The 24,418-nt window shown below is 39.2% G+C and overlaps 1 protein-coding gene across 1 annotated transcript; it reads right to left on the bottom strand.

The window, feature by feature from the left end:
- Positions 1 to 1,134: 1,134 nt before the first annotated feature.
- Positions 1,135 to 20,802, bottom strand: LOC147003667 (NACHT, LRR and PYD domains-containing protein 4B-like). The gene is made up of 8 exons (XM_085841061.1): positions 20,526 to 20,802; positions 15,740 to 16,738; positions 15,012 to 15,564; positions 12,013 to 12,171; positions 11,418 to 11,582; positions 5,649 to 5,819; positions 4,762 to 4,932; positions 1,135 to 1,228 (listed from the first exon to the last, which is right to left on the bottom strand). The coding sequence occupies exons 1-8, from the start codon at positions 20,800 to 20,802 to the stop codon at positions 1,135 to 1,137; spliced, it is 2,589 nt and encodes an 862-aa protein (XP_085697187.1).
- Positions 20,803 to 24,418: the final 3,616 nt, after the last annotated feature.

A 24,418-nucleotide genomic window follows, 5' to 3' on the forward strand; every position in this document is an offset into this window, starting at 1 on the left:
AAGTCAGTTTTCATTAAGCCACATTCCAGTAAAAGATCACATATCCAAGAAGGCTTGGATAACACATATTGGCATTGATGGAAGAGCAAGTATGACACAAAGTTGGGTGGAAAGAGGATGGATGGATGGATCTGGGGAGAGTTAAGAGGGAAGGTGGGAGAATATGATCAGAATACATGCTATGAAATTCTCAAAGAAATAATAAAATTATAAAAATGTGTTTTTTAAATGCCTTCACATCCAGAAACATAAGAGAAAATGTCCAAATCAGATTGCTAGTAGGAATAAGAATCAAGTTAGATAGCCTTTTTCAGGACCTCAGTATGGCCATCATCTTTCTAAGCCAAGATGGATGAGAGATTAGAGAAATGACCCAGCAGTTAAACTCACCGACTGCTCTTGCAGAATGTAAGTTCACTTCCAAATACGTGTGGCAGAAAGCACAAAACTGTCTGAAACTCCATCTCCAAGAGATCTGAGATCCATTTGTGGCCTTGGCGGGTAACGATGCTCATGTACTCATTCACACATGTGTATACACACACACACACACACACACACACACCACACCCAGCTGTATATGCATTAACAATTGAAACTAGAAGTCAGTAGATTTGGATAATGCTTATGTTATTCTTTAATACAAAACAGAAAAACAGCAATAGTTTCCATTATCTGAGTGAGCAGTTGCTCATGCTGCTGCTACTGGCTTCACATGCATAGCCAACTAAAATTTCCCCACAACCTTTTGGGTATCATTATTGCCTGGACCTACACTATAGCTCCAGTAATACAAAATAAAGGAAAACTCTTGTTACAAGAGTCCAAACAATTAAAGATACTTTACCCTTTATTAGGTGCTTAAGAAACCTGTGTTAGAAAAACATCATTATAAGACAGTCATTTTAGCATGAGTGTCTGAAACTGTAGTGCGAAAAGGAAGCCACATATATCTTGTAAAACTCATCTGAATGTGGCAAAAAGAAATCCTGTCTCTGCAGTGTTAGTGACCTGTAATTTTTACACAATAGGACAAAATAAAGATCCTCCTCTCTTTCATTCAGAAGTAGTTTGAGTTCACAATACATCCATTGTTCTTGCATCAGAATCTCCACCCTTGATTTCTGCTTCTGCTTACACACCATTTTCGATCCTCAAGATTTTATTTCTTTGTATCTCAGAACGTAGAAATGCCTGGGATTCTTCATCAAAGTCAGTCATTTGCAGTCTAGAAAGATGTAAAGAAAAAACAGCATTAACTCACTCTTTGTTTACAGTTTAAAGTTTTTATTTTTATGTTCCATTGCCTGTTTGAACTTATGTGGACCACATGTATGCAGGTGCTCGTGGAAGTCAGAAGCCACCTGTTCCCCTGGAACCAGTGTTATTGCAATTGTAATCAGTCATGTTGAGTGCTGGGAACCGAAGCTGAGTCCTCTGTGAGAGCAGCAAGTACTCTTAACTGAAGAGCCATTTCCCTAGACCCTCACCCCTCCTTTTGTGCTTTCCAAATTCTCATTTTCCCTCCATATTTTTTTCTAAGACCAAGTTTGGGAGATAGGGATATTTCTTCTCATAGAGTGGTGTATTCATGCTATGAGATGGTATGCTGATAGATGTTTAAAATCCATACTCTTCCATAAAAATTGCTCTGGGGACAGGATAGAGAGCTCAGTGGCTAAGAGCATTGGCTAATCTTGCAGAGGATTCAAATTCAATTCCCCACATTACAGTTTACAACTATCTGTAATTCCAGTTCCAAGGGATCTGATACCAACTTCTGGCCTTCAAGCCAAGATGCATATATATGACACACATACACATACAATTTTAAAAGTGAAAGGAAAAACTTAATTTGTGTATGTATGTGTCTGTGTGTGTTGTGTGTGTTTAAGCATACTCATGCCTGTCAGAGGTCAAGAGGAAGTGTCTTCAATTGTTTGCAACTATTCTTTGTGAGTCAGGCTCCCTATTTTATTTTATTATATATTTTCTTTACATTTCAAATGCTATCCTGAAAATTCCCTATACCCTCTCCCCTCCTTGCTCCCCCACCTACCCACTCCAAATTCTTGGCCCTGGCAGTCCCCTGTACTGGGGCATATAAAGTTTGCAAGACCTAGGAGCCTCTCTTCCCAATGATGGCCAACTAGGCCATCTTCTGCTACATATGCAGCTAGAGACACGAGCTCTGGGAATACTGGTTAGTTCATATTGTTGTTCCAACTATAGGGTTGCAGACCCCTTCAGCTCCTTGGGTACTTTCTCTAGCTCCTCCATTGGGGGCTCTGTGTTCCATCCAATAGATGACTGTGAGCATCCACTTCTGTATTTGCCAGGCACTGGCATAGCCTCACACGAGAGTCAAGGTCTCTTAATAAACCTGCCATTAATGGACTGGATGGCCAGTAAGCATCAAGAAGCCTACTGCCTCCACTGTTCTTCCTCTACCTAAGGTTACAGACACATGAGACCACAATCAACTTTATTTTATAGGGATGGTAAAAATCTTAACTCAGGCCTTCATAGTTCTACTGCAGTCACTTTACTTGACTGAGCAATTTACTTTACTTGACAATTGTAGTATATGTATGTCTGTCTGCGATTTTCCATGGTGGGATAAGAGGACAAGAAGAAACAAATACACTTATCTAGTTTCATAAGATCTACAACATTATAATGACACCTATACATTTTTATTTTCTCATGCCAAATAATGACTCTAAAATTGCAGATCAAATCTGAGGAACTGATACCTTGACCCCAGGTGCAGAGTAAACATGGCTGAATTGGAATCAATTGCAGAGCTAGAAGGCTCCTAAAATGATAGAAAACTCACCTCTTTCTACTTTGTTATGCATTCACTACTGCTTGGTACCCCCTAAACCTTCAGGTAACACCAAGTAAGAAAGAAATCTTACAGGCACACAACATATCCAGGGGCATGGGAATTTCAAGAGTAAATATTAAAGAAGTGAGCCTGGATGTTCCTTCCAAGAGAGACAGGTAGAGTTATAAACATTTTAACCCAACATCTTATAGGTGTATTCAACCTGCAGCTCATGGGCCACATGCAAATGACTGAAGCTATGAAAAGGTCTATCAGGAAAGTATAAGTTTACTCTGAACAATAAGATTTTGTTTTGTAAACTGACTGCACAGTTTATGAGAGTGAACTGTGGGTGTGCCATGTTACAATGTTAAAAGGTTAGACACTGTGATAAGGTTTCATGTTCCTAGAAATAAGTGGCTTAATAACTACCTAAAGTGACCCTGACCATGGAGATCTGAAGAGATAGCTCTCTTAGTGAAGTGTTTGCTACATAAGCATGAGGACTTCTGACTAAGTCCTAATGCCTACAGAGGAAGCTGGAAATATTGGCATATGATTGTGGTTCCCAAGAACCAATGAAGCAGTGACTGGCAGGTCCCTTGATGGCTAATCCATCTTTCAGAATTGCTTCATCCCAAGGTTTGAGTGAGAGATACTATATCAAAAATAATGAAGTGGTGACATCTGATGATGGAGGACCATGAGAGCATGTCCTCTTGTCTCCTGTACACAATCTCAACACACATGTGCACCTCAACTCATATACTTTCATAAAAATTACTTTAATCACATGTTGACTTGAAGGCCATAGGGGAGAAAATGAACTACAGAGATAAATGCTGAGAAATTAAAAAATAATATTATTTAGTGTATATTGCACTTATAAAATATCTTATGCTTATATAAAGTACTCTGAATCACATATTTATATGAAAATACATAATATAAACCTTCATCTACAAGCCGACTACCCTAATTCACTTAGCCTATCTTAAATGTTCTCAGAGAACTCACATTAATTTCCAGGTGAGCAAAAATCAAATTGCTTAATATAAAGACCATTTTATCTTAAAATACTGAAATGTTAAAAATGTTATCTCATGTAATTAATGACTACTGTGTTGGAAGAAAAACATAAGTAACTGAATATACTTTTATATTGTAGATCAAAACAATCTTATGTTAGGATTCTCTGCAAAAAAAATGTTATATTTACAAGCATTTTTTTATGTATTATCATTATAAAAGTACGAAGTACCACCATTATTTGGGTACTCACCAGTCACAGGGCAAGGTGGAGCTTCATACTTAATCTAACAATGCTGCAATATCTACCCCCTTCCTCTGCCCAGCGAGAGAACATTACTTGTATTTCTTTTAACTTGAATTTTAAAAGAATATTTTGTAGTGTCCCTTCCCCAAACACCAATTAGTCCATCAGTGAAAGGTGGAGTTTCTTGACAAGATGTGTTTACTGGTTCTGCAGTAGCAGGATTATCATTGCTGTGACCAACCACCTTATTATTGAACTACTTGCATTTTGAGTGTGGGTGTGTAAACAGGCAGAGGTCAGAGGCCAACCTCAGGAATCATTCTTGATTTTTGAGATGGGGTTTCTTATTGTTCTGGAACTCACCAATTTGAATAGACTGTTTGTCTGTGTAAATTAAGGATCTTCCTGTATTTACCTTTCTAGTACTGAAATTACAATTGCAAAGCCCATGCATGGATTTTTCGTGTAATTTTTGGGAAACCAACTCTAGTCCTTATTTTATATGGCAAGTATTGTATGGACTGAGCCATCTCCCCAACTCTTATTTCTGTCAATCTTAAATTATTATATTATTAGGTGCACATTTCAAATCTCAATTGATCCCTTTTTTAGCCATAAAAAGTCATATTATAAAGGAGAACAGAGGCCAGCTCACTTTAGGGAATACAAGGAAGACGTTTGGTCTTTCATAGCCTTACACAGCACAAGCAATCCACTGAAGTCCAAGGAGTTCTTCACCAGGTTGATCCACTGCAGGCATTTATATTGCGTAAAAGTAGAAGCAAGGTCCTTACAACAGGCACCAGTCAGTTGACAGGCTTCCAAACTACAACAAAAAGGAGTTCTTTGCCAGGGTAAGAAGGCATGTGCATGGGAGGTGACTTAGTCATTTAGAGTATGCTCACTGTATTCCCTCTGAGGACAGTCTCTTAAAAGCCCAGGGATCTCTGGGATATTGAGATGTAACAGGTAGTTGTGAGCCACTGTGTGTAGGCTTAAGGACTATATCCTAGACCTGGATTTTAGCTCCACAATCTGTTTCCTGATCCAGAATAATGAGGAAAAAATTTATATACATTGCTGCCACTCCATCATGCCTTTTTCCCAAACAGAAGAGATTACAGAGTTCTATACTGTGACTTTGAATGAACCCTGCCTCCCTTAAACTGCTTCTATATGATATCTAATCACAGTCGCAGTGACTAGAGAAAGAAATCAGTAATATACCCTCTATCTAGAACTTGAGGTCTAGTTTTCCATCTGTTGATATACATTCATTTTCTAGCATGCATCCAAACTTCTTAACCATCCCTTCAGCACAAGTCATAATTCCCCTCTCTCTCTTAGTCCCTTATGTATATATTCTGAGTGGCTTTCCACCACTTACCAAAACCATGACACAGAGGTCAAGGCACACATCTATCTGTCCTAAGGAAGGGTCTTCAGAAACCTGAGGTAAGTGACTCTACTCTGCATATTCTCAGGAGTATACATTAAAGATTCCTAAATAGGGCCTCTAAGGCCAAGCTCAAGGAAACCTACCTTAGTGACTGCAGAACAGAGTTTGGGAGAGTCAGAGCTCTACAGAGAACCTTTAGCCCTTCATCCTTCAGTACATTGTAGCTGATGTCTAGGTGTCTCAGGGATTTGTTCTGCCTAAGAACATCAGAAAGGTAGTCCCAAGAGTGCTCACAGAGGGAACAGTTAGCTAAACTGTAGGGGGGAAAGAAGAGTATATGAATGGGCAGAAAACTTTATACAGAGTAAGTGTAATAAAATATTCAAGCAAGGGGAGGAATTTTTAGCTTATCCAGCACATCTCCCTTCATTTCTTTGGACTCACATCAGATTTACCATTGAATCTGAGTAAATCGTGGACAATGCTTTTGTTTGGAAGACATTACCTGAAGCTAACCTAAATCTATTCCTATTAGCAATGCCTCAGTCCCTGTCTATAATGATAATTTTTAAATTACCTGATTATTGCAATATAGTCAATGATATCAATGTTGTCTTGTATAATAAATGACATGAAAATGTATATATTTGAAATAATGTATAGTTGATTTATTCTCATTTCTGTTTTTTGTGACAATGTCCTTATGAAAATCAATTTTGGGGAGAGAAGTTTTAATTTAGCTCATTATTCCAGATTATACTTCCTCATTTTGTGAAGTCAAGGCGGGAGAACCTTCAAACATCTCTTCATACTACATGTAAAGTCAAGGGCACACAGAATTCATACATACATGGCTATCTTTTCCATTCTTCAATAAGCCAGGACCCAAACCCAGAGTAATAGTGATGCCTAATGTGACCTGGGTCTTCACAGTCTAATTAGCAAAATCAATACAATCTCTTACAGACATTCTCCTGGACCCATCTGATCTAGTCATTCCTTCATTGATACTTCTCAGATGGTTCTCCATTGTGCTAAGTTGACAGGTAACATTAAACATCATAATATTAAATATATAGGTATACATAATATGAAAAATTGAAATCACTTGGCACTATCCAAAACACTAAACCATCTGTCTTTCTCTCCTGCCTTCTAAAAGACCTTAATATTCTTCCATGTTAGCATACAAAATTACAAGAGAGGCACATTCAGTATGAACTAGGGTCAATGATCTCATAGGCATTGTATTCTTTGACTACCTGAGTTGAGAGTCCACTCTAGATTTCAAAACCAAGTTGTTGACATAGTTCTATGTGCCTATGTTAGGGACTTCAGTCTAGTTGACCATCTTTTGCAATTTAGTACATTTATACCTTGGTATTTATGGGTAGGAGCAATGTGTGTGCATGTGAGGTCAGAGTCATTGTGGATGCAAAAATCTGCAGGCACTCAAGAGTTATATGTATAGTGATTCAGTTCAGCATGTGTCCAAACCTGTTATTACTCTCCCATATACTAGTTCCAACCTCCTCCAATCTTCATATACTATGCAGTACATTTTAAATATCAACTAATTCTCATACTATAATGACTAGAGAGTAACAAAAAGAAAAACTACAAATGTTAAGTCAGCAACAATTAAAAATTTCAAATGATTATTAATGGCTATATATGATATGTGAGGGTACATAGCGCAGTAATCATGTAGAGGAAATACAACAGCTTTGAAGAGATAGTTCTTTCCTCCTCAACCCTGTTACAAAGGTTGTTTTGATGGTTGAACTTGAAGTCCTCCTGTGTCAGCCTCCTGCACAGTTGGAACTACAGGGTTTGAAAGCAAGCCTGGTTGGTGTATGTGTGCATTAGTACATGTTTTAAAGATTTCACTTTTAACTATGTACATTTGTAAATGATATGGGTGGGTCTGTCCATGTGAGTGAGGGCGCCTGTGTAGAATGTTTGGCTCCTCAGACCTAGAGCTAAAAGTTGTGATGTAGTCTGACATGGATGCTAGAAAAAAAGGGTCCACTGAAAGAACAGTATGTGTGTTTGTAACTCTCATGCCTCCTCTCCAGCAGTGCTCCCATGCCCCCATGGTTGTCTATGTCTCTTAGGTTTGTGATTTTAAACTTTAGTAATAGGACTGTATCAATCGAAAGATATTAAAACTACTTATTTTGTCTATTTGGTTTCTGAGAGGACTTGGTTTCTGGGATGTTTCTGCCTTAGAGTCTAGACAGGTTTCTTACTGATGACCATCTTCTTGTCAGCATGTAAGCACAAAATGCTATAATAATCCAAGGAAAGAAAGAATTCAGAACTTTCAAAGCATCCTTTGGCTATATTCTAAGCCCAAGGAAAGAGAGATTGGACAACTGACCTATCCTTTTATGGATTCAAGCAATACCCTCATATCACTGCTATTAAGAGTCTCAGCCACCTTTCCCCAACACAGGCAATACTTTCCCACAGGAAACATTTGTCTCTCACTGTCTTTTAATAAATAATATGGTCTACTGGAATTAGGATCCAGTGTCTATTTTGATCCCTTGTTGTTCTATGCTGCAGTAGAAATCTAACAATGACTGTGAGCATCCACTTTTGTTTTTGCCAGGCACTGGCAAAGCCTCACAAGAGACAGCTATATCAGGGTCCTGTCAGCAAAATATAGATGGCATATGCAATAGTGTCTGCATATGGTGGCTAATATAGAAGTGGATGATTACAGTCATCTATTGGATGGAACATAGGGCCCCCAATGGAGGAGCTAGAGAAAGTACCCAAGGAGCTGAAGGGGTCTGCAACCCTATAGTTGAAACAACAATATGAACTAACCAGTACCCCCAGAGCTCTTGTCTCAAGCTGCATATGTAGCAGAAGATGGCCTAGTTGGCCATCTTTGAGAAGAGAGGTTCCTTGGTATTGCAAACTTTATATGCACCAGTACATGGGGAACGCCAGGGCCAAGAAGTGGGAGTGGGTGGGGAGGGGAGTGGGGGGGGGTATGGGGGACTTTTGGGATAGCATTTGAAATGTAAATGAAGAAAATACCTAATAAAACTATCTTTTAAAAAATGGGGTACAGAGTTAAAGAATTCTCAACTGAGGACTACCGAATGGCAGCAAAGTACCTAAAGAAATTTTCAATATCCTTAGTCATCAGGGAAATGCAAATCAAAACAACTCTGAGATTCTACCTCACACCAGACAGAATGGCTAAGATAAAAATCTCAGTTGACATCAGATCCTGGTAAGGATGTGGAGAAAGAGGCACTCTCCTCCATTGCTGGTGGGATTGCAAGCTGGTACCACCACTCTGGAAATCAGTCTGGTTGTTCCTTAGAAAACTGGACATAGTATTACCTGAGGACTCAGCTATACAACTCCTGGGCATATACCCAAAAGATTCTCTAACATATAACAAGGACACATGCTCCCGTATGTTCATAGTAGCCTTAATTACAATAGCCAGAAAATGGAAAGTACCCATATGTCCTTCAACAGAGGAATGGATACAGAAAATGTGGTATATTTATCCAATGGAATACTACTCAGCTAATAAAAAAGGATGAATTCATGAAATTCTTAGGCAAATGGATGGACCTAGAAACTATCATCCTGAGTGAGGTGACCCAATCACAAAAGAACACAGATGGTATCACTCACTGATAAGTGGATATTAGCCCAAATGCTCAGAATATCCAAGATAAAGTTCACAGACCACATGAAGCACAAGAAGATGACCAATGTGTATGTGCTTCATTTCTTCTTAGAAAGGGGAATAAAATACTCATGGGAACAATTATGGAGACAAAGTGTGGAGCAGAGACTGAAGGAACAGCCATTCAAACACTTTCCCACCTGGGGATCCATTCCATATACAATCACCAAATAATCCAAACACTATTGTAGATGCCAACAAGTACATGCAGACAGGAGATTGATATAGCCTTCTCTTGAGAGGGTCTGCCAGAGCCTGACAAATACAGAGGCGGTTGTTCACAGCCAATCATTGGACTGAGCACAAGATCCCCAGCATGGTCCCAAATTGAGTAGTTAGAGAAAGGACTGAAGGAGGTGAAGGGCTTTGCAACTCTGTAGGAAGAACAATATCAGCCAACCAGACCCCTCAGGGCTCCCAGGGACTAAACCACCACACCAACCAAGGAGTACACATGAAGGGATCGATGGCTCCAGCTGTATATGTAACAAAGGATGACCTTGTTGGACATGAATGGGAAGCGAGGCATTTGATCCCATGAAGGCTAGATGCCCCAGTGTATGGGGAATTTGAGGGCAGGGAGGTGGGTGTGGGTGTGTGGATTCAGAAACACCCTTGTATTAGCAGGGGAGGGGAGATTAGACAGGGGGTCTGGGGGGGGGGACTGGGAAAGGGGATAACATTTGAAATGTAAATTTTAAAAAGTCAAATAAAAAATAACTTTTGACCTCCATACTCATTTCCAGCCCTCTCCCCCATTTTCGGTCATTAGCCGCCACAACCTGGAATTACTATCTCTGCCTCTAATATCACAATCCTATATATCTTTGAATTTTATACGTAAAGCACATGGCATCTTTTGTCATCAAATTCCTGCCACCAACAATATCTAAGAGTCATCTAGATTTAATACCTAGAGCCATTGGAGTTTCATCAAGCTTACTTTCAGTCAAAAATTTCAGCTTTTCAGGTAGGAATACCTTCCACAAATGGCTCAGGAAGCACCCATCTTTCAGCAAATAGAGTCATGCATCCAGAGACACACTCAGGAGTGAGAGTACTGAGTCCTAAGACAGGTAGGAAGCCATGAAATCTGAACTGAAACAATGGTTTTCAATGTGTATATTCTCATCTAGAAATTAAATTTCACATTCCATAATCAGTTCAAATTAATAAAAATATACATTAGACTTACTCATTTTTTTATTTCATGTGTGAGTATTTTGCCTGCATGTGTCTGTGTACTACATGCATACCTAGTGCCTGCACATGTCAGAAGGTATACGATTGTGTGAATCTAGAGTTACAGATGGTTGTGAATCACCACAGGGAGGAGGAGCACTGAACTCTAGATTTCTAGTAGAGTAAGAAATGCATGTAACAATGCAGTTCTAAATTATTATAAATTACATTTATTTACTTATTTACATTCTATGTGAGTGCCCAAGCACAAATGCTACATCATTCAAAAGATTATGTAGAGATGTGTAGCAAAACAGGACAACATGTAGAACTTTGTTCTTTCCTTTTTGCATGTGGGTCCTGAGATAGAACTCAGGTTGTAGGGTTGGCAACAAGTGCCTTAACCAACTCATTTCATTGACCTTAGTGATCAGGTTTTAAAGTGAGGAAATCTACACATGAATAATAGAAAAATAGGACACAAGTGCACAAATTAAAAACTGTAGTCCTGTGATAATATTAATGTGAACTTGACAAAATCTAATATCACCTAGAAAGGGAGTCTCAATGAGGGTTTCTCTGATAGGGACGTTCTGTGGCCCAGTTTATGGGTGATTTTTTCATGAAGTCAACTGAGATGGTAAGACCTGTCCACTGTAGGTGGACATTACTCAGGAAGCAGGACCCTAACCTATATAGAAGTGGAGGAAATTAGTTGAGCAGGAGCTTGTGTCCATTAATCCACTGCTCTTTGTTCTTGACTGTGCATGTGATGTGACTATGCCTCTAGTTTTTGTTTCTGATTTTGTTATTTTGGGGGGGGGGGTTGTTTTGCTCCTCTCACTAGCCACACCAATGGCCCATAAACTGAAATTTTGGATCCAATTAAAAAAATCAATTATTGCTTAGGTCAGAATTTTTTCTTTTTTTAATCACAGCAAGTGGATCAAAATTAAGATGCCCCATTTGAGGAGACTCAGTGAGGTAGGTGAACACAAAGACTTACTGCAGTATGCGTATCTTACACTCTTCCTGGTTCAAGATATCACACAACATTTCCACATCACTGTGGGAGAGGGATGTGGATATGAGATACAATTCCTCCAAATTGTAACTTTGAATCAATTCCAAGAATAGGCGCTTATCACATAAAAAGGAAACATTATTTGCCCTGCAGAATAAAGAGAGGAATCCATCAGTTTACAATCAGCCTAAGCTCTAATCTTTGGCAAGATGCCATATTCCATAATGGCAACATCACTCTAATTTTGTAACCCAGTGACAAAGCTCACTGGTTCTCAAACTGGGTGATTTTTCTTTTCCATGAGAACTTTGAGAAACTTGCAGAGACAAGGTTGGCTTTTACATGAGGAAGCTCTGAGCACCTAGAAAGCAGAGCCCTATAAATGCTCTTATCATCCTATAATTCATGGGATAGCTCTAAATGAAAAACAGTCAGCTATAGACATTAGTGGTACCAAGCAGTGAGATTCCACTTTAGACTATATAAGCTTTTGTTTATGGAGTTAGCTGAGAGATGGTGGGAAGACTTTTATGTTACTTCCATGATATGACTAAACCAAAGTCTACTTTAAACTTACACAAGTGTTTTAAGGATACAGCTGGACTTCTTCAAATAAAAATATAAGATTTTAAAGAACGGTTCATTGAAAATAGTGTCATTCATTCTGAGTATTTTGATATCTTTATTCCTTAGGAACACAGAGCATATTTCATGCCAAAGTATGAGTAGCTTTCCCCTGTAACAGAGGAGAAAGAAATACATTTTATTGTTAGACAATTAATTCAAGGGGCTGGAGAGATGGCTCACTGGTTAAGACCATTTGTTTTTCTCTCAGAAGAACTGAGTTCATTTTCCAATACTAACATGCTGGCTTATAACCATCCATAACACCAATCTCGCAGATATATGACACCCCCTTCTGTCCACCATGGCTACTGTATGCAGTCCAAGTACATGCACACACATAGACAAAAGCATTCAACCCCATAAAATAAAAATAAATAGATGATAAAACCTGCCAGCACTTTCAGATTCTATTCATTTACAAAAAGTCACAGCACATAAATGTAGCAAACTGACTCCCTATACTGAGTAAGGGTAGCCAGGTGAGGTCATTTCATATTTGCAGTTCTTAGACACATGGCAAGGTAGTGGGATTCTGGATGTTACAGCTTGAGTGTAGAGATTCAATTAATGTCTACTGGAAAGGGCCAGAGGATTCTGAGAATCCTACACACTGGGGATCAGGTTTGTCTGATGCTTTCACCTATCCTCCCTGCCCCCCCCCCACTCCCAAAGCAGAATAAGACAATACAGATGGCCTGGCAGTATTGAAGTTAAGAAAACCTCCTTTATAGATAACCTTGGCACATTTAGAATGAAAGAAATGATTCAGGATGCCAGAGCCAATGAGATAAAACCTGGAAGGAGGATCTCCTGGCTCAAGCTTCAGATGCAACTACTTCCTCCGTTTATAATCTTGGATAATGTACATGACTTCTCTGCCTACTATTCTCACCTCCAACATGGTAATCAAATTTGCCTTGTAACATTTCTTACTTTGTGTGTGTGTGGTGTGGGAGATGGTGTATGTGCCACATCATATGTGTTGAGGTCAAAGGACAACACACAGGAATCAGGTTTCCTACTTTGTGGTCTAAGGAATTGAATGTAGATCATCAGACTTGAGGGCAGGGACTTTTATCTGTTGAGTCATCTTGCCAGTTAACATTACACATTCCTGAGTAGTAAACTAGTTAATTTAGTAAATGTTTTTGTGTGTATATGTGTGGAGTACATAAACACATGCATGTGTGTTCATTTATGTGCTTACATATGGAAAACTTGTCTCTGCCCATTTAGTGCTGGGATTATAGGAACATGCTACTAGGCACAACTGTTTTCTTGTTTTGTTTTTTTCTTTTTTTTTAATGTGGATCTAGGTATGAAACTGAAGTTCTCATATTTGTGCAACTGAGCCATCACCATAGTCTCCATGACACTTAGTGTTTGCAAGGCAGTTTGCAGCTAGGAGATCAAAAAAAAATCTGTATATGATGTTCATGTTTCAGATGGGTAGAAAACACATATGACATAGATCATTACACTTGGTGCTCACAGTATGGTTGAATAATATCATTGCTGTTTGATAACACGGCCATTTTAACTACAAAAAGGAAAGTCCCAAGGATAAATTCCAGGGCTCTTAAACTGCCAAATTAACTTATGCTATTGCTGTAGAAGGATTAAAAATTCAATGCTAGTTTTGATTACACAAAGAATAAAAGGCTAAACAATGTCTTAAAAAGAAAAAAAAAAGCTGGGATTGCATTCCTGGTAACATGCTGGCCCAGTATAGATGAGGACCTGCATTATATCCACACAATGGGAGCGGGAAAAAAAAGGCACGTGATCATAAGTTATCCACATATATTTTTGTTGTTCAAGGTTTTTTTTTTTGTTTTTTTTTTTTTTATAAATACAGAATATCATTCCTTAGGCCAGACTCACCTGGAACCGACTTTGAGTATAGCCTAGACTAGTTTAAAATTCTTAGAGCAACTCCTGCTTCTGTTCTCTGAGTGCTGGGGTTGCAAACATGATACCACCATACCTTTTAATATTTTTTATTCCTTATATGCACTGTGTCAAGAATTGTAGGCTTGTCTTATACTTGCTAAATAAGCAATGATGACCCTGAGTTTTTGATCTGGCTCCACTATCAGTGAATTTTGATTACATGTATGTACCACTATACTCAGTTTTATATGATGCTGGGGAACAAATCCTTTCCCTGAGCAGTATAGCAGGCAATACTCTGTGAACTGAACTACTTCCTGGGCCCCTATACACATGAACTGATGCAACACTGCTAAATATATATGCATAACTAATAATTAAGAAACATATTCAGGCATGGAGGTGCATGCCTTTAATTGCAGGACTCTGCAGACAGGCAGTTGGATATCAGAGTTCCAGACTTTTCACAGCTACATAGTGCGATCCTGTCTCAGAACAATTACGAAAAAAAAATAAGTATCAATAAGATGAAATAACATATCTTTAAAAGAGTCAGTTTGGGGCTCAAGATGGCATCTATCAGACTGTAGACAATTCAGTGGTTAAGAGTGCTTATGTTTCTTCTGATATTAAGAATATGGATCCCAGAACCCTCTGCCATTTAACTATAGTTCCAGGGGATCTGCTGACATCTTCTGGGAATTGAGGCCATTTACACATGTGTGCATATTAAGATGTAGCTACATACACACAAAATAAAAATGAATCTTAAAAAAGTGGAAGCTATTGTCAAAGAAGGTGAATTTGTTTTTTCACATATATGTGAGCGTATGTGTTTCTGTACATGAATACACATATAAGCAGACATACATATGCCTACATGTATGTACGTACACACACAACCTGTTGAGTCTGTTTTTGTTGTTTGTATGTTGTTTCTAGGCTGAACACTTGCCATTGCACAACCAGTAAGGGTGAATTTTGAATCTGTCAATACATAAGGAAAGCTTATGAAATGGAACAAAAAGTAAAGATAGTGAAAAGATTCACATATACCTCTGGCCTAGCTCTTCATTCAGCACATCTGGGGTTGAAATGGAGAAGTCTGTCAGTGCAGAACCATGGCTTAAGCAGTAGGCAGCAACAATAAAATCAGAATAATCCTTAACCACAACGTCAATCTGTTCCCTACAGTTCATTGCTGACTGTACAAAGACTTCCTCTTCCATCTCAAACAGACAGTAAAAGAACTTCATGGTATTTATTTTTATGTCAGGATTTAAAGTGTCCAATAGGAGTTCCAGCCACAAAAACAGCTGTTGCCTTAATTCTTCAGATAAGTGGTAGCCAAAAAATGCCTCCAGCTTTTCTTGTTCTGTTTCATGTAAAAGACCAAAGAAGAAACAGCCCAAAAAAACCCACTGTTTTTTGACCTTCTTTAAAAAAGTAAACAGGAGTGTTTCTATAAAGCAAACATCCTGACAAGAGTGCTCCGTTTCACTATGTAGCAGATAAAACATGGCCGCACAGAACTCCTGGACAGACGGGTGGAGGAATATGTAAGAATTTTCAGATTCCCTGCTCTGCTCAAGAATTCCAATATCCAGCACAATATTAATATGTGTTTCCACAGCTTGTTCCAAGATAGGAACAGAGCCCAGGAGGCCTTCAGTTTGATAAGAGGAAATGAGCAGCTGTTCACTCTATGTCAGGCCCCTGTGGTCTGCTACATGGTGGCTACTTGTCTTAAAAATGAGATAGAGAGTGGAAAAGACCCAGTCTCCATCTGGGGATGTCAGAATCCATGATCCCATTTCTCCTTAGAGCCTCCTCATTAAACACAGATATATCAGTCCACATGCCCTCTGCAGCTAGAAAACACAAGTTATCCAGCAGGTGTTTGCTATTGTTACTTGGATTTTGGGCATTGTGGGGAATGAACAAATTTAAGATGTGAGTGGTATACAGGGAGGTGGTACGTCGGCAGATGGAGACTGGGTCTTTTCCACTCTCTATCTCATTTTTAAGACAAGTAGCCACCATGTAGCAGACCACAGGGGCCTGACATAGAGTGAACAGCTGCTCATTTCCTCTTATCAAACTGAAGGCCTCCTGGGCTCTGTTCCTATCTTGGAACAAGCTGTGGAAACACATATTAATATTGTTTTCCTTGAAGCCGGTTATTGTTCTCACATCTGTGTACTCAATCCAGTCATTCAATTCCTTAAAATTCTCACAACTAGCGGAGATGAGGAGAGATGATTCGGGGAGTATTTTCTTCCTGAGCAAACTGCTCAGCAATACATTTACTGGCTGCTTCTCCATGCAGTTGTCACACAGCTCCGAATCCTGTTGGGTAAAATTCCATTCCATCCCTTCTAAGCTGTCAATGATGAATAAGAGTTTCTCAGGTTGGGATAGGATCTCCTCCATGGGAGCTGAGGGGCTAGGCCACTCTCTGGAGATCAGTTCAGCCAGGCTTGCTATCTGCAATTGCTTCACATCATGACAGCAGAAGTAGAAGATATAAGAGAATTTGTTCTGAAATACCAGGCCTTCTGACCAGACAATCATTAAATTTTTCAACAGAATAGTCTTGCCAATTCCAGCTACACCTTGCAGGACAACCATCTTTGGATTGTTTTCATTTCCGTTTGGTACAAGAAGGTTCTCAAGATGATCATATTCATCCTGGAAGAAATTCTGAATACTGATGTTGAACTTTCTAGAACAATCATGGGTCAGCTTCTCCTTTAAATGAGCTCGATATATTGTTGAGTGTGCTGAGTCAGAGAGTGGGGAAAAAAGGCCACAATATATCAAAGTTAAGTTAAACATTTACTCATATATAGTCTGATTTCTATATTTTCATTTCAGAATGTACACTTAAATTTTTTTTTGATTTTCAATAATGTGTTTATGGGTTCCAATAGAGGTCATAAGTGTTAAATACACCCAGAGATGGATTACAGCTGTCTAGGAGTGGCCCTCCAGGGTGCTGAGAACTGAAATCAGGTTCTTTGCAAGAGTGGGACATGCTCCTAGCCACCTCCCCCTCATGATGTATGTTTGTAGAAGTCTATGGGCCTAGAACAATGCTAGTTAATTTGAGAAGATTTTCACTGGCCTAGGAGCACAGTTACATTTCTTTGTGTCTCATGAATATTTTACAGTTAAACTGTCATTCTGCTCTTTCAGAAGCTGGCATTTGAAGTGAGGTTGTCCCTTTCCATGATTTCAGACCCAAACCTGTTTATGTATAGAGCTTTCTTGGGTTCTTGTATGAGGATGGGTTGAGCCCTAACTCTGCAATAGGAAGGGAAGATAATAAAACACCTCAAGAGTAACCTTTGAGATCAGCTAAATCATGAACCATTTCAAAAAATTTTATGGCTGTTTGCCTCATTATATAAAAGTACCTGCAGTGGGAAAAGAAGCCAGCACTAGAACAGTCAGGAACTCAGCCATGGAGAAACAGCTCAACTGGGAGCTCCAACTAGCTCCCCCTCCCCAACCTGTTTTCTGCTGGATGTGTGAGAGTAAAATTTGATGATATTATGAGTGCCTGATTTGGTGATGTAACTTTCCTAGCACTAACTGGTTTTCAATTGGAATAAAACTTGAGATGATATTCTCTGCTCTGCATGGAAATTCTAGTTGTTGGCTTAAAGAGGCTTCCCCTGTCAATTTCTACCAGAACTTTTGAAACCCAAATTTAATGATGCTTTGCTGTATATCTATGTCTCTATCCATATATCTATCTAGGTATCTAGTCATCTATCTAAATATCTATGTCTCTCTCTCTTTCCTACCTACATACCATATATTTCTATCATTCTCTAGTTATTATTTTACTTTGACTTGCTATGTATTTAACAAACGTATTCACTCGAAACAAAAAGAATGGCATTCATAGATAATATGCAGGACTATATAGTACTTTGTGCTGTGTGCAGCTGCTCTATTGGGACAGCAAAATTTCCAACCATGTATGGCAGAATGCATGGCTCTCCAAACTCTTAACATCAGTGTCTTAAACCCTGGCACATACTCAGATGTGTATACCTAACACAGTGTAATTATACATTGTTTCCATAAGACCACAAAACTGAAAAATGGTATTATTATCAATGTAAGATTGACTACATAATGATGAAAATGGGTAGTGTCACACTGACATTAAAAGTATAGAATAATGGGACTAGAGACATGAATCAGTAGTTAAGGGAGCTGGCTATTTTGGAAGAAGTCCTGAGAATGGTTTCCAGCACACACATCAGTTGGCTCACAATGCCTATGCCTATGCCTATGACCCATCTCCCCAGTGCCTGGACTCTGCAGCCTCTGCACTCACACACATAATCCCATACACATTCATGCATGTGTGCAATTTTTGAAAAGATACCTTAAAACTTTCAACATACACAAAATCATATATATGTGTGTGTGTGTATGTATATATACACATATATATGTGTGTATACATATATATATATACATACATATGTATATATGTGTATATATACATATATATACATACGTATGTATGTGTGTGTGTGTGTATATATATATATATATATATATATATATATATATATGGCATGAAAGCAAAAAGAGAAAAGGGACTTATGGGGGCAAAGAGAACTAGGGGCAGGGAAATGAGTGAAGGAAGAATCACAGTGGGGGATACTGCAAGCAAAGCACAGTGATACAACACACACACACATTAAACATTGAAACATTTTGTATGCCAATTATAACATTCATTTTTAAAATGTGCTCAAAAATAATTAAAGGCAGGTTAATGAATCAGGGGAAACTGAGAAAAAGCAAGGCAAATTTTATACCTTCGTAAAAGGTCTGAAATAAATTTAAGAATCAACAGATGGGGGCTCTTGAGATGTCTTAGTGGCGTTTTTCGTCAAGCCTGAGGTCCTCAGTTTATTCTACACGATCCAAATGACAGAATCAGAATTAACTCAGAAGTTGCCCTCAGATCTCCTTTTGTGCATCATAGTACACAAGTGTTCATATGTGTACATATGAAAAATATGTGTGAGAAAAGTCAAAGGAAGTCAACAGGTTGACTACAATACTGTACAGGGGAAGGAGGGCCTAAGGTCAGTTACTAACAAAATCCAACCTAGAGCCTAGAAAAGAGAAAAGAGACATACAAAAGACATTGTATGGGGATGTAATATGTGGGGCTCAAGAGATGGCTCAATGGTTAAAAGCATTCATAAGACCTGGGTTTATATCCAAGCATCCCCATGGTAGCATCCACCTTTTGTAGGTCCAGTACCAGAAGATTTGATGTCCTCTTCTGGCCTCCAAGGGCACTGTCCACACATGGGGCACATACATATATGTAGGTACTTTCACATACACATAAAATAATTTCTAACTGTTCTCATATATTTTGATAATTAGTTAAAGATTTAATATGTGTGACTAGAATCTCAAAATAGGGTGGGAGAGAAAGAGCACCACAGAGACAATCGTGAAACAAATGTAGACTGAAGAGTAAAGAAAATTTTCTAGCCACAAATATAATATTATCAGTGAATCCCAAGCATAATGATCATAGAAAAAGCAAAAGCAAATTATCATAGTAAGACACTGGAACCTCAAAGACAGAGAAATAAATTAAACCTTAAAGCATCCATGGTATCTACCACTAGGATAAATAAAAGTATGACTCTCAGGATCATAATGTCTATGGAACAAGTCTTTTCTTTTATAAGGTTTTTTCAAATACATAATTGTAATGTATGTGGGATAGTGAAGAGGGGAGGAGTAGAGTGCACATGCATGAGGAGGCCAAAGGTCCACATTGGGTGTCTTCTTCAGCTGCTCTTTGCTTTAAAATAAATATTTATTTGCTTTTAATTTGGGTGAATAGGTGATTTTGTCTGCATGAATGCATGTGCACCAGGTGTCTGCAGTGCCCTCAGAGAATAGAAGAAGGCATTGGATCTCCTGAATGTGTAGTTACAGATGGTTGTGAACCACCTGATAGGTTCTAGAAACACAGCTGAGTTCCTCTATAAGAGCAGCTATTCTTAATAACTAAGTCATCTTTTTAGGCTCTCCATCTCAATTTTAGAATCAAAAATTTTCAGCTAGCACAGAACTTGCAAAGCTACCTGTCCATATTGCTACCATGCCTTGCTTTTATGTGGTTGCTGAGATCCAAGGTCAGATTGTCATGTTTACATAGCAAGCACCTTGCAGACAAAGCCATCTTCTTTTCTTTCAGGTGTCTTCTCTTGCTGCTGCCTTAAATCCTCAGTGCTACCATTTCACTCTAGAGTTAAGGCTCCAGCTTAGATTTGAGGAGAACATTAATACTGTCCTGTGTAGTAGTTTAACCATCTAGGTTAGGGTATGCTACCCTTATACATTTGAATACATAAACTAGATCTAACATGTCTGCATGAAGCTGCCCCCTTTGTCAAGGAGAATAATGTGCCATGACACCTGCTGTCCCCATGGTACATGAACATGAAGATGAGTTATCAAAGCTATGACACAAACCTCACTTACTTAAAACAGCTTTGATCAACTCACCAGCAATCTCTCCTGTTGCCCTATTAGTGGTAACATTCCTACCAATCATCTGGAAGACTTTGAAGGTCACATTCCAGGCTCGATTCGCGTTACAATGTTTTATCAGTAAGATGGCAAGGTGTTCCCGAGATGCTTCCTTTACTTCAGTCCAAGAAATCTGTTTTAGACCCATTTGTAGAATTTCAAGTATGAGTAATTCCTTAAAATACATGAATTCTATCTTGTTTAGCTCTTTCCAGTACCATATAAAGCCAAAATCTTTAAATAGAGATGCCATTTTGTCTAAATGAAGATCGACTTGTCTTCAGAGAGAATGGATCTGTGGAAAAATTAGGCAAGCAGCTTAGTTACAAAAGAAGAGGGATGGTGCAAAGAGCTGGGGAATTGATTAAACTGGTAAAGTGTTTGCTGCATAAGTTTAAGGACATAAGTAAAACCTCAGTATTCATGTAAGAGGCAGGGACTGCAGCCACACAATTTTCAACCTACAATATGTTCTACCTGCAAGATGTGCCGGGGTAAGGGTGAGTCAGAACTTTTGATAACCAGTGACTGGTACAACTTGAGGCCCATACCATAAGGAGGCTCCCATGCCTGCCACTGTGTTGATGGCCAGGAACTAGTAGCTGGTCATCAGGAAGATTAAGGATAGAACCAAATACAATGGAAGAAAGAGAGAGAGAGAGAGAGAGAGAGAGAGAGAGAGAGAGAGAGAGAGAGAGAGAGAGAGAGAGGAGAAAAATGATTTCAAATGATTTTTATGCTATTCTTAGAGATTGGTGCCTGTGCCAATGGTCTTCAGAGGTATCATCAAGCAACTGAAAGGAACAGATGCAGAGGCCAAACAATAGGTCAAGCCTGGGAGAACCCACTAAAGAGGGGAAGAAGGAGTGTAGAAGCCACAGGGTAGAATGACACCATGAGAACACATCCCAGAGAATCAGCTAAACAGGGCTCACAGAGGCTCAGAGACTGACAGGACAACAATGGACCCTGCATGGAATGTGAACTAGGTCCTCTGCTTATATGTTTTGGTTGTGTGAATTTGTGTTCTTGTGGGATCCCTAAAAGTGGGAGCAGTGGTTGTATCTCACTTTTTTGCTTAAACTTGGTACAATTTTCTTCCTGTGGCATTGCCTTGTCCCACCTTGATATGAGGGATTTTTCCTAGTCTTATTGTAATTTGATATGCTGCTTTCAGTTGCTATCTCTGAGAGCTCTCAGATAAAACAAGGGAGGATTGGATCTAGTGGAGAGGAAGTGTGTTTGTGATGGGGACTGGGAGCAAGGAAGGTAGGAGAAACTGAGGCCAGAATATAATATAGGTAGACAAGCAAGTAAACACAAAAAGCAGGATGTGATGGCACAAGCCTGCAATCCTAACAATAAGGAAGGTAAACACAGGATTGCTAGGGCCTCTGACCAGCTTGTCTAGCCAAATTTGCTGAGCTCCTGGCTTACTGAAAAATCCTGTCTCCAAAATCAGGTTGACAGTAATTAAGGAAAATACTTGATGTCAGTATCTGGCTTCCACACAAACACTTCAATCCCCATCCAAACATATTTGCGGTCACTAACTCATCACATACTACACTGTTCATTGTGTGTGATAAATAAGGGCAGAGAGGTTTACAGTTTGGTGTTATTTTAACTCTCATCCAATTGAAAGGATCACTAAAACAGCACAGTGGTTCTCAATGGTCTCAAAGTTGAAACCATTTCATACAGTTTCTCATTATTTTGGTGACCACCAACTATAATGTTACTTTCCCTAATTCTGTAATTGTGTGACTTCATGAATACCAATGTACACATATGCTTTCCTGAGGTCTTGGGTAACCCCTGTGAAATAGTCATTGAACTCCCAAACAGATCTCAACCTACAGGATTAGAACCACTGCTACATCACTTGGAGAACAACAAAGTAAGATTTATTACTCTAAAAATTACTGATGTGACTGGAGTGATAGCCCAGCACTTAAGAGCATTTGGTGCTCTTGCAGAAGACCCATATTTGGTTTGGAGTACCCACACTAGGGGTCTCACAACTGTCAGTAACTTTAATTCCAGAGGATCTGACACCTTGTTATCTACTCTGTAGGCAGAGCACACATGTGGTGCTCCTACATACACTCATGAAAAGACACTCCCACAAATCATAAAAGAATTGCTGTTCCCTCTAACTCTGATGATACCAGATGCTAATACAGGACCATGTTTATGATGCTCTTAGGATAACAGTATTATGTATGGTATAGGATACACCTCTGGCATAAAACAGCTATAAATATAAACAGGTAGTTGAGTCTAGTGGCATGAACCTGGGATCCTATCTACTTCAGAGGAGGAGGCAGGAAGATTACAATTTTAGGTTTGCCTCCCAACATAGTGAAGCATATTCAAGCCTGAGCAAATTAGTGAAAACCCATGTCTCAAAGAAAATGGGAGAGCAGAGATGGCTCTGTGGTTAGGTGCACTGGTTGGTTTTCCAAAGAACTGGTGCATATTGCATTATGCACCAGTTAGATACCAGTGATAGTGGGGTGCATTGCAGCTCAGGGTTTTAGAATACTGGCTGATTTTACAGAGACCCTGAATTAAATTACCAGCACCCATATCAGATGGTTGATTAAAAGGCATCTAATATCTTCTTCTGACCTACCTGGGTTCCAGGAAATGTATGCTGTGCACTGAAAAAACACTTATACACACAATAAATAAGTAGATAGATAGATAGATAGATAGATAGATAGATAGATAGATAGATGATTGATAGATAAGAAAGAAAGATTTTGAAGTATAGAAAAACAAATATAAAAACAAAACAAAGAAGGCTGATGCTTCTGGTTTCCATCTGTACCCATGAGTTGACCCTGTGCTACACCACTCTGCACCCCAATTCACCCAAGAGAAACCTTGTTCCTCAGATGTTTTGACACACCCAAGCTCACAGGTGAGAACACTATTACCTCCCCAATACCTGGCACAAGTAGGACCTGCATGGAGCCCAGTGAACCCAGGAACTACAGCACAGTGCCTGAAGTTATCCTTCCTGTTTCTATCGGTACCTTGCAGATGACCCTGTGATACAGCCCTCATCAGCCCACCCACTAAGAAAACCTTGACCCCCAGGAGTGCTGATATAGCCAGGTTCACAGGCTCACAGAAGGGACAGGCTTCAAAGACAGCAAGGCCAAATAAAACCAGAGATAACCAGATAGTGAGAGGCAAGCTCAAGAATATGAGCAACAGAAACCAAGGCTACTGGGCATCACCAAAACCTAGTTCTCTCACCACAGAAAGCCTTAGATACCCCAACACACCTGAAGAGTAAGATTCTGATCTAAACTCACATCTCATGATGATAAAAGAGGACTTTAAAAAGTACATAAATAGCTCCCTTAAAGAAATATAAGATAGTGTGGACACCCCCAACATCCCCACAGGACTCTCCACAGGATCTTAGGACCTCTGGTGAATGGAACACAACTTCTGCCAGGAGGCAGGTTCAGACACCAGATATCTGGGCACATTTCGTGCAGGAAAGCTTGCCTGCAGAGAGTACTCTGACCATAGAAACTCAGGAGAGAGCTAGTCTCCAAGGTCTGCTGATAGAGTCTAACATAATCACCCAAGGAAAAAGCTCTAACCAGAGAAAACTATAACAACTAACTCCAGAGATTACCAGATGGCAAAAGGCAAACTTAAGAATCTTACTAACAGAAACCAAGACCACTCACCATCATCAGAACACAGCACTCCCACCCCACCCAGTCCTGGGCACCCCAACACACCCGAAAAGATAGTCCCGGATTTAAAAGCATATCTCATGATGATGTAGAAGACATCAAGAAGGACTTTAATAATTCACTTAAAGAAATACAGGAGAACAC

This window comes from Mus caroli, unplaced genomic scaffold (genome assembly GCF_978045245.1).
Source record: "Mus caroli unplaced genomic scaffold, Mus_caroli_1 scaffold_8, whole genome shotgun sequence".
In the NCBI taxonomy this organism is placed as follows: domain Eukaryota; kingdom Metazoa; phylum Chordata; class Mammalia; order Rodentia; family Muridae; genus Mus; species Mus caroli.